Here is an 11,469-nt window from a genome sequence, read left to right as displayed (position 1 = left end):
GGTGTCAATACATTCACTGTGGTCACTACATTCACCCATGTTCTCAAGTTCCCCCTACACCCCATTGCAGTCACTGTCCATCAGCATAGTAAGATGCTCTAGAGTCACTACTGTTTTATATGTATTTTTATCTGTACTATCATCATCTCACTTTGCTTAAGAGGAAACTATTTAGAGAAGTTAGCTGAATTGCACTCGGTCACCAAGGTAAATATGTTGACAAGTTCAGGGCACACTCAACTCACCAAGTCGGCCACTCTCCTGCCCTATGTTGCACAGTGCCTTTAATGTACTCCAACCTGACTCTGGAATGAAGCCTGGAATGAGACCCTGGTGATTTTGCTTTGAAGAAAGTTATTTCTGCCTTTTCTTAGAGACAAAAACATTAATACAGTTCTTTTTTACTGGACAGTTAAGTTACCCAACAGTGTGAGATTTACAGAACCTACTTAGGCCTTTCTGGAAGCAGGAGAAATTTTTAAAACACTGTTTGCCATAGTCTTTTTCCAAAGAGCCATTTCTTGTAAATGTTTAATTTCAGGATAGTAACAGTAAAGCGTATTTTGTAATTAGGAACCAAGGTTCAGAGCCTGTCTCTTCTACTAAATGGCTGTTTCTGAGTAAGGTTTTTTGAGCCTCTCTGGACTCTGGCTTCATGTACCTACCTCATAGAATTGTTGTAGGGCATGAGGTCTCCCATTTGTATAGTATCTGGAAGGTAGGAAGTGAGCTGTGATAAAGACAGGTCACACAAGAGTGCAAGGTGGTTAAAGTTGCAGGGGTCTAAGAATCAACAGTGAATCACGTTGCATTCACTCCACTGGCTTTGGCATAAGGAGAAACTGACCAAAGATCTCCTTTTCATGTTACTTCTTATAGCATTATTCACCATAAAATGTTTATTTAAGCTATAGCTTCCTATTTATACACATTTAAATTATTTTAGAGTAAGACAGATGACCACAGTACATAACTTTTGAGTGCCTATGAGGCTCCACTGTAGGTAAAGATATCCTTCTCCCCAGTAGCTGTGTAGGCCCAGAGTCTCTGCAGGGAGGGGGTAGCCTGCACCCCACAGGGGGCAAGTGTACTGGCCTGGAAACTCATCATTCTTATATTGTAGAATACGCAGCTTCCCGAGGGTGCTGCTAGTCCCATCCTTCTATAATTGGCCATTTGCAAGTTAGCCAACCCCAGTATGTTGACCTTAGATAGGACCAGTGCTCATGCTGGCTCAACTACCCCACTCAATCTGGCTGTAGGTTTTACAGATATATCAATCAGGTGACCTAAAATGTTGACACTAAAATGTGGTGGTGGCCCTTACTGGAATGTAAACAGCTCTTGTGTTGGTGTGATGATATGGTGCTGTGGCCAGAACTGGAACTTGGTGTTATAATTTGTAAACTCTACTAGTGTAGACAAAAGGGATGTGGCATTAAATTTTTCAACAGGGAGTATAATGGTCACAACTTGAGGACTTAATGTGTGCCAGGCACTGTACTAAGTCACTATATATGTATGAGTTCACTTTATTTTTCTCAGTAACTAACTATGAACAGTATTGTCCATACCTAAACCCATCAGAGTGTTTACATATTACTGTTTTCTGTGCATTTCACTGAGGGACTGTGGGGCCAGGATGGCTTTGCCCTTGCACTCAGTCTGGTCTGTCCATACCATAACTCTTTTCTGCCCTTTTTTTGTGGTTTGAACTAGTTTGAGAAAGTTCCTGTTCTTTGCAACCAAACATCCCTGACAAAGACAACTGGTGGTGAGAGGGCTAACTGACAGTTGCTAACTAAACCATGGTCTTCTCTGACGTATCGGAAGCAGTCAAAAGAACACGACAGATTGGAATGGAAATGATGTGTATATGACATGTATATGATGTGAATAACGTAGCTTTGAAATTGCTTTTTAAATTTAAATTTACAATAAAATTCTGTTGCAACAGACCTGTCCTTAAGTGCAGTGTACCTGCAGCATAGTCATAAAGGGTCCTTTCTCAAGCCTCTATCACTAACTAGCTCTGAGGCCTTGAGCATACTACCTCACCACCCTGAGCCTCTGTGTCATCATCAGTTGGAACAATGGTACCTATGGTAATGGGCATTGGATTTTTAGCCACTCAGTGTCTGTTCCCCCTCCAGAACCATAACTACCTTTTGGGGAACTGCTTCCTCCCTTTAAGTACACTCTCAGTGGGACTGCTAGTAAAGGTGGCCTACCCTTCTCTAGCCAAAAGATGGACATGTTCACCCCTGGAATTTAAGTGTTCAATGGAGTTATGTAAGGACTGAAAAATTTTTTTCTGATTGAAGCTGTGAGTCTCTCAGGCTTCAAGTAACAGATAACCTAACCTAGAGTAGCCTCATCAGGTAGGGGCTGATAAGCAACCTGGAGGCAGGCAGCTGCTAGCATTGGCTCAACTGCTCAACACTGTCTGGGCTGGTGTATTTGTGATATCTTGGTCTTTCCCTCATAATCACAAAGGGACTGCAAGAAGTTGCAGCATTGCTTCCAGTTTTAAGGCAGGAAGGGAAAATCTTCCATTGTTTCAATCCCTGTTTTATCAGAAAAGTATAATCTTTCCCAGAAATATCCCACCTATCTCTAGTCATATCTTTGGGCAGAAACTGTCTCATGGCCACTCCTAGCTGAAAAGGGGACTGGTAAAGCTAGTATTTAATTTTTCCAGCTTCTCTAGGGGAAGGCAGTAAAGGAAAATGGTTAAGTATAGTCACTGAGAAAAGCCAGCCAACAGTGTCCACCACTCCAGTGGCCATACTGAATAAGCTATGGATTCCTTCCTGCTCCCTGGATTCCAATAATTGCTCTGGTTTCTGCATCTTCTAACCCTAATTCTTAAGCTTTCAGTTCCATGACCAGTTTCAGTCTTCTCTATTAATTTTCAGTATCAATTTCTATTGCTGGTGAACAGAAAGTTCTGCCAGACCTGCCCCTGTGCAGGTTATTGTCAAAATAGCACGAGAACATGTGATAGCAAGTGGTCAGTAAGCACTAGCTACAATCATTTTACCCACAGCAAGTTGATACTGTTTGGTCTTCCAAGGCCGGCTCTCTCCATTCCACTAAACTCCCTCTCACAATTCAGTTGATTAAAAATTTTTGCTTACTCTGCAAGTACATAGGAACACATCTGTAAAAGAGAAACAAGAGTAAGGGCTGGACTGCATTTTTTAGAAACTTTGTTGAAATAGTGGGTATTATGAAGGGAGGTGGGAATGCCTGGGCCCTCATGTCTGGACCAACACAATGGTTAGTTCAGATGAGAAATAAAGAAAAGACTGTTTGGAGCTTCCTAGAATTGGGGTACAAACAACTTCCAATTACAGCCAGTCCCTTGCCAGGAAGAGGATGGGAGGCCAGAGGCCAGGAGGGAGGGCTTGGCCCAAGGGCTGGGGGCTGTGGGGAGGCTGTGGGAGGGATGGGAAGGGACTGGGCACTGGAGCCCGCCTGCCTGTTTGGAGGGCAGACTCAGATCCTGACCAGCCACAGGACCTCAGGCAAGTTCCATGTCTTAGTTTTGTCTTGTGGAAAATGGTGATAATAATACCTACTACTTGGGGTTGTTAGGAAGATAAATGAGTTTAGACAAGTGCCTGACACAGAGTCACCTCTCTTTATGTGTTACTATCACCTCAGCAGATAACAGGTGATCAGTGATCAGTTTCTAGGGTGTAGGGCTTGCTAACTTATCTGGAGTGGGTTTGGTTTTCTAGGAGGAACCCCCCACACCCACTTTATCAATTCTTCAGGGCTTAATGGTGAATTAAGGAATTCATGTATAACTGTATAATAATCATACCCATACTTTATTGAGTTCTCACTATGTGTTCCCAGTACTGGTTATACATATTTTCATCAAATACATCAACCCTGTGAAGTAGATATTGTTTTCACTTTATGGCTCAGAAAATTGAGGTTCAGATAGCTGACATGACTTTCTGAGAGTCACAAAGAATCATGAATTCAAACATGACTCAGTCCATTAGGGCTGCTATAACAAAAATACCACGGACTGGGTGGCTTACACAACAAACATTTATTTCTCACAGTCCTAGAGTCTAGGAATTCCAAGATCGAGTCTCCAGCCTATTTGGCGTATGGTGAGAGCCCACTACCTGGTTCTAGGATGCCATCTTCTCACTGTGTCTTCACATGGTGTGTGGTGGGTGGGGGAGCAAGGGAACTCTCTGAGGTCTCTTTCCTAAGGGCACAGTGTCATTTTTGGGGGCTCTACCCTTGTGACCTAATCATCTCCCAAAGGCCCCCACCTCCTAATACCCTTACCTTGGGGCGGGGGGTATGATGTCAATATATGAATTTGGGAGGGGTGGACACAAACCTTCGCTCCAAGACACCTCTGTTGTATTCCAAGCCAGAAGCTCTACATATCCCTAAAAGCTGTCCAGAGCCAAGTCAGGCAAGGCAAATCATGACATACTCCTAAAGAGGCCGAGAACCTGGTTAAGGTGTGATCCCTGGCAGTGCATCCAGATGCAAAGCTAATGTGATGGGGCCAAGTCCGGACGAGGCTTGCTGTACCATTTCCAGCAGCCTGATGACTGAGGGAACCAGGCAAACAGCATCCCGGGTCCTCCCAGGACCTCCCGGCTGGAGATGGCTGTGGCAATGGGAAATTATAAACCCCAAATGCAGGGAGGCAGCGTAGATTAAACAGTTCAAGTCAGAGTGTTGGGGAGAACCTCCACCCTTCTGTGCCACATTTCTTAAAAGTGATACTCCTGGCCTCTCTTCTGAGAGTGAAGAAACGGCTGCCCTGCTTGGCTGGAGAAAGGACCAGGCCTGTCCTTGGCCTGCTCTTCACTGTGCCAGTAGAAGCCCTTTCCCTGTGGATAAGGCCCATGGATTTCCCACCAGGCCTTGTGCTGCATGGGTGAGCTCATGTCACAGGTGCAGTAGTAACAAGCCCACCTGGCTACCAGACCTAAAAGCCATATCCTCCAACTGACCTTCCTCAGTGAGAAAGGACTGATGTGTGCCCCTCAGTTGGTGTCAAATGCAGGCAGGGAGCAGGGGTGTTAGGAATTGAATCCCTTGAACCTCTAAAGGATGGCTCTTAATGGGGAGTTTGAGTGAAGAGGTAGGTGATACAAATACTTTAGAGCCCAGGGAGAGAAAGAAAGGCTCTGATTAAAGAGGATGCAAGCCTGCTCTCTTTTTTCATTACCAACTTGAATTTTCTGGTCATTTGTTTGCAGAAATAATCTGTAGGGTTTTGCCTTAACTACCATGGTTTGTTATTACCCCATGTGGACTTAATCTCCAGACTGGGGCTTATTTCAGTGTTTTTTCATTGTGGAACCCGAGTTCTCTTATTGTGTGGTCGTTAGAGAAAACAACTTCTTTTTTAACCCACCATCTACAAGATCACAATTATGCTATAATTGAACCATCCAGTTATACAATCTGTTTAGGTTATCTTGAAGTTAAGGGAAACAATCTGTATGCCTTTTCTCTTTGGATATTTAGAGTAAAAATGTGATTATATTGCGTCATTTAAAAAACAATGCAAAATCTCTTTCTTTTGTAAGGATCTTCAATATGCAATACCAAGAGTTAACATTTGCATGCATATCATGCAATAACATGAGCAATTACCATAGCCAAGCACTTACATTGTCTTATTCAGTCTTGCCATTCCAGACAAGTAGGTACCATTACTGTTCTCCACTCTATAGATGAAAAACAGGTTCGGGGAGGTTCACCCACACAGCCAAGTAGAGAGTGGATCCAGGGCTCAGTCCTAGGGACTGAGTCCTAAATCCTCGCTCTTTCCATTGCTATGGCTCTGTAGGGATGGGAAAAAAACTTTTCTTGGACTCTCTTGGGTTCAGTAGTTGGGTCAGGTGGATTAAACTGACAAAAAACAGATTAACAGGAGAAAAGATTTATTACGCCTGCACATGGGGACCTCACAGAAAAGTGAAAACCCAAAGAAATGATTAAACTTTAAAGTTTAGAAACCATTTTAACAAAGGGTGATTAATTGCAGAGAAATGACAAGACAAAGGAAAAGGGATTTGGGCTTCTAGGGGCTGTAAATTGTGGGAAGGTAAATTTGGGGGGGAAACTTGTGGGAGGTAAGTGTAGTTTGGTAAGGTCTGTTATGCAGAGGTAAGTCAATGCCATCTCCAGTGAGAGAATCATCTCTTCCTGGTATGGGAGAGGGAAGGAGGACACCTTCACGAAGAGAAATTTATGTTACTTTATTTATGTTACTTTATTTACTTTAGGCAGAAAGGGGGAGGACAAAGAGTTCCTTCTGTGCCTGCTCTTTCTCAATTGTCTTCAGCTTTAAATATCATTATGCCAAAGTGGCGTATTTGGGGGGTGGAATATTCTGATCCCCTCAGTTCACACAACACATAACAAACTCTGCCTTAAAAGTTCCCAAATATTATATATATATATATATATATATATATATATATATATAGAAACACACTTCCAATTGTAAAATAAATAAGTAACTGGGATGTAATGTATAGCATAAGGAATATAGTCAAAATATTGTAACAACTTGGTATGGTGATAGCTGGTACCTAGAATTATCATGTATATAAATGTTGAATCACTGTGTTGTACACCTGAAACTAATGTAATACTGTGTGTCAACTACCCTTCAATAAAAATAATTATCCAGGGAAAAAAAAAAAAAGTTCCCAAATATTTACCGAGTCCTATCATGCTCAGCATTTCAGGATCCCTGGGTTGGATCCTTGTCCCTAAGGAGTTTACCACTAAGTATGAGAAGAAAAAGTTTCTCAGCTTCAGACACGCCCCTTTGTGGCAATAGCTGTCCCTTATATTTGGACAGAGTTTCTAAGTTTACAAGTGTTTCACATACACCATTCTGTCTTCTATTTGAGCACCAGAAACAACCATATGAGGCAGACTTGTCCTCTATTTTACAAAAACCTGTCTTAGAAGTCAAGCAACTTGCTCAAAGATATCCAGCTTGGCAGTCCGACTGCTTCTCTGCTATACACACACATGCATGCACACAGACACACACCTGTATATAGCATATGTATATGGCTATATGTATGTGTGCGTGTGTGTGTGTGTGTGCGTATAGACAGAGAATTTGCTTGTGGAGCTAGTACTGACTCAAACCTTGACTGAGCAACAGTCTAAACTGGCCCCCACCCATCTTTGTTCATTCATGCCAGTTATCATGAGGATAAGGCTTTCATGGAAACTTACGTTCCCTCAGTCTATGACTAATACAGGCTACCCATGCAAATGAGATGGACATATCCTATGTTCTTTCCAGGTCTCTCAGAAAGAATGGGTGAGTTGAGTGGCTTCAGCAGAATTTCCTTTTGATGGTTAGTTTGTTGCTTGTTAGCTCCTGATAATGTGTTTGGAAGAGAACTAAACTGCAGTTCATTGAAGATACTCTTTCAGATCTATTATACATCTATACCAGGGTCCCTTATTCCAGAATCTTCCACATCACTCGGAAATCTGGCAGAAACATGGGTTGGCTCTAATAGCCATTCCCAATGAACCCTCTTCTTTGCCTCCCGTAGTAGAGGATGAAAAGTTGGACATTTCCCCAGACTTCTTCGCAACGAGGGGTGGTGAGGTCTGGTGAAGTCTGTTGTGGCAGGGGACAGATTTTCTAGGAAATACTTTCTCTCTATAAAAGGAGACTAAGATTGAAGAAAGGCTCCGCTGTTCTGGCCAGAAACCTGCTTCCTGCTCTTGTATAAGGCTATATTGGGATGTGAGAGGGGGAGCCAGGGACGCGAAAGCACGTAAGCGAAAAGGTTAAGGACAGTAGGAGGAGTCGAGGAGCGAGACTGGGCGGGGGCTGGAGGACTGCGAGTGCTGTAATCCCGGCTGCTGGGCGATAGCCTGGCGGAACGAAACCCTAGGGGTTATTGAGGCCGCGCTTTAGGGATCGCCTGCCATTCCCGCCACTCAGCGAGCCTTTCTCACTCCAGGGACGCAGCCGGCCACCAATGGGCGGAGCCACGTTCTGGGGCGCGGCCGACCGTACTTTAGATCCCCGTCTATTCGGGGCGGGGCTGAGGCGGAAGGGTGGGGCCGCACACCCACGGGGCGTGGCCTGTGGAACCTCAGAACGCCGGCGACTCGGGGCCGGGCTCGCGTCTCCTGGCGCGGGGTTCGTCTCACGCACGCAGCCTCCCATTCAAAAGATGCCGAAGGGGAGACGCGGCAGCGCGAGCGCCACAATAAGCCAGCGGGCTTCCCCGCCGCTCTACTTCCCGTCCCTCTACGACCGCGGCTTCTCCTCATCTTCGCTCAGCGAATTCAACATCTGGAAGAAGCTCTTCGTGCCGCTGGCGGCGGGCGGGGCGGCGGGGGACCGTCCTCTGCTCCAGGCGCCTCCGCTGCCGCCGCCACCAGGCTTGGGTCCCCCCGGCGAGCACCTCTGTCCCCCGCCCTGGCCCTCGGGCCTGGCCTCCATCCCCTACGAGCCTCTGCGGTTTTTCTACTCTCCGCCGCCGGGACCCGAGGTGGCTGCCTCGCCTCCGGCCCCGGTGCCCGCGACCCCCTGGCTCGCCTCTGCCTCCCACCCGGAGGAGTTGTGCGAGCTAGAGATCCGGATTAAGGAACTGGAGCTGCTCACCATCACTGGGGACGATTTCGACTCCCAGCGCTGTGCGTGACCTGGCGGGGGCCGCCCAAGCCCACCCTTGGCCTACCTTGGCTCTTTACTGGGCCCTATGTCCCCCTTATCCCCTATCTTGCAATGTCGCCTCGGGCTGACACTTCAGCCCACAAAGTCCCAGATCCCAAATAGATTCCTCCATCCCAGATTTCAACCTACTCCTTGCCCCTCCATAGAATGGACTTCATGGACCCTTTCACCCCAAACTACATCCTCCCTCTCCCTCTGAGCCATTTCAGTAATCTGAAATTTAAGCCTCCAAACCTGAAACTCCATCATCCACTACAACCCCCATTCTGAACTTTAAGCCTCCTGGTAGTAATACTCCCACCCCTCAAGCTCCACCGACCTCAGACACCCCCTTTCTCTAGAGGAAGCTGACTTTTAGTGTTTATCTTAGCTGGGGTCCTCAATGGGAGGAGGGGCAAGTAGGTGAGTCAGTTGGGGTATCTGTAAGAGGAGGTGGGAATTTTACAAGACCCGGGAGGCCCAAAGAAGTTCAGTGGGGCTTTGGGACTCTCCACTTCTCAATGTTGGAAGATAGCCTCCCCGTGACCCCTGGCGCTGGCTACAGGAGAAAGGGTAGCCCTCTCACCAGATTCCCAGCCTTTGCCATCTGATCTTTGGTCTGAAGTCTTAGAGATCTGGACCAGGGCAGACCGAGTGTGCTGGTAATGGGCGGGATTCCTCTGGCATGTAAGCTGATTGATTCCTCCCTGTTGGAGGTTAGAATCTACTCCCAGACGGACCTTCTACCCTGTAGACTATTCAGTAGCTCTAGGCTGTCCTGCAGACTTTGTCTTTCCCATCACCTGGTCTGGCTAAGGCTTGCACTTGGCCACCAGAGGAGGGCAGATGGTTCTAGAAAGGCTACCCTCACTATTGTATAACACAGGTTAAATTGGCCCCCCTGCCACACAGGATAGGAAGTATAAAATCTAAATATTTATGGGAATGGTCTCCAACTCATCAGGCATGCTGTAATGCCCCCTTCCCCACAGAAACAATCCCTAGAAAGAAAACACTCCCTAGAAAGCCTGGGCTTTTGTAAGTCCTGGACTTCTTAACTACATATTCTCCACTTAAATGTGTTTTCACTGTTAGGGGTTTTTTCCCACCCATCTTGGATCAGAATGGATTTAGGGTTCATGTAGGAAGCATACATTTGCTTCCCAGAAGTTTGCTTTGGAAATGTTAGGAAAAGCCCCATCTCAACTACTGCTAAGTTTGTTTGGCTCTCCCGCAGATAAATTCTTGAAGGCGCTGAAAGATGAAAAGTTACAAGGACTGAAGAGCAGGCATCCTGGAAAGAAGTCAGCTCCTCTCTCCTGAGGATCTGCCCACCAGAACGTGGATAGCCATGGATAGCCATCTCCTTCTGTGTTAGTACTTAGATAACATGTTCTGTTTGTTGTCATTTCAAAGATCATTATTTTCTGTTCTATAGTTACTGCTGGTTCTCATTGTTCCCAGCATGTACTCCACATACAGTGCCCACTTGTGTGGTAAATCTCACGGTCTCTGTCCTCTCTGTTCTGCTGCTCGGGCAACTCAGACTCTGAAAGCCGCTGCCCAGCTGGCATTCAGTGCCTTCTGAGACCAGGGAAGGGGACCCCCCAACACTACCAAGTCAAGAGAGAACTGGGAAAAACCAGGGGCGATATATATTTGGTTCTGTTGCTGTGTCCCTACTCAGAAATCCTCTTTAAGGACTGGAACAATGGGTTGGTTTGTTTTCACACAGCTTCAGTCCTTGGAAGGGTTTGCTTTTTTTTTTTTTAATGGGTTTTGGATGACAAAAACCTTTTGATAATTCAATCAAAGCCATTTGGTCCTTCCCAGAAATTCATATATTCAAGAAATATTTGTTGAGTGCTTATTATGTACCAGGCATCCTCCTAGGCTCTTGGGATTGGGGGTGGGGAGACAACAGACAATAAATTTTATAAATAAGAAATCAAAACATGGAATCTTAGATGATGGCATGTTAAGGGGAAAACAAAAAGTAGGGTAACAATGGTCAGAAGGGTTGGAGGACAGCAGGGTGGCATTTTAAATAGGGTTTCTTGAAAAGGTAACACTTAAGCAAGATTTGAAGGAAATTGAGAGTGATCGTCATGGGGCACTCTGGGGGAATGTTCTAATCAGAGAGCCTGTGCAGAGGTTGAAGGTGGCAGCAGGCTGGGATGTTGGAGGGTCAGCAAAGAGCCCAGGTGGCTGGAGCAGGAGTGAGGGGAAAGTGGTAGGGATGAGGGCAGGAAGGGTCCCTCATGTGGAACCTTCCAGCCACGGTAAGGACTCTGAATTTTACTCCCAGTAGGATGGGGAATAGTTAGGGCATTTTTAGCCAATGATTGATAGGACCTGACTTCTGCTGTTATGTTGAGAATAGACTAAGGAAAGAAGCAGAGAAAGTGGGAGGCTGCGGTATTAATCCAGCTGAGTGAGAAGCTACAGTGCAGCACAGCGTGGCCCAGCCTGGCTGTCCTTCCCCCTTGCTGGGTGAGAGGTGTCTGTAGGAGGACACCCACCACGTCCCCTACCCACTGCCATGTGCTGTCTCTGTGGAGGAGCAGTGAGAGCTCAGTGACAGAAGCACACAAAGGATAAAGTATTCTATGAAACAATGTTCCATCAAGTATAACATTTTGATGCTTGCCACCTAGACTCACTGGCGCCCTCACTTAAATGTTTCCAAACTACAGTGCAGGCCAGCAGCAAGTGTAGATCATGGCCAACGAATTTGTGAAGTTGGGCTTCTTGCAAAGGAGAAT

General features: G+C 45.9%; 1 protein-coding gene across 1 annotated transcript; it reads left to right on the top strand.

Moving 5' to 3' along the window:
- Positions 1 to 8,131: 8,131 nt before the first annotated feature.
- C9H11orf91 (chromosome 9 C11orf91 homolog) lies at positions 8,132 to 10,247 on the top strand. The gene is made up of 2 exons (XM_036891804.2): positions 8,132 to 8,685; positions 9,942 to 10,247. The coding sequence occupies exons 1-2, from the start codon at positions 8,220 to 8,222 to the stop codon at positions 10,025 to 10,027; spliced, it is 552 nt and encodes a 183-aa protein (XP_036747699.2). The 5' UTR covers positions 8,132 to 8,219; the 3' UTR covers positions 10,028 to 10,247.
- Positions 10,248 to 11,469: the final 1,222 nt, after the last annotated feature.

This window comes from Manis pentadactyla, chromosome 9, assembly GCF_030020395.1.
Source record: "Manis pentadactyla isolate mManPen7 chromosome 9, mManPen7.hap1, whole genome shotgun sequence".
NCBI classification, from domain to species: domain Eukaryota; kingdom Metazoa; phylum Chordata; class Mammalia; order Pholidota; family Manidae; genus Manis; species Manis pentadactyla.
This window is presented reverse-complemented; position numbering and strand designations above follow the sequence as displayed.

Excerpts from the sequence above, each read along its gene's own strand:
- C9H11orf91 (XM_036891804.2), top strand. The coding sequence starts at position 8,220 with ATGCCGAAGGGGAGACGCGGCAGCGCGAGCGCCACAATAAGCCAGCGG. Across the intron at positions 8,686-9,941 it reads CGATTTCGACTCCCAGCGCT|ATAAATTCTTGAAGGCGCTG; the intron begins GTGCGTGACCTG and ends GCTCTCCCGCAG.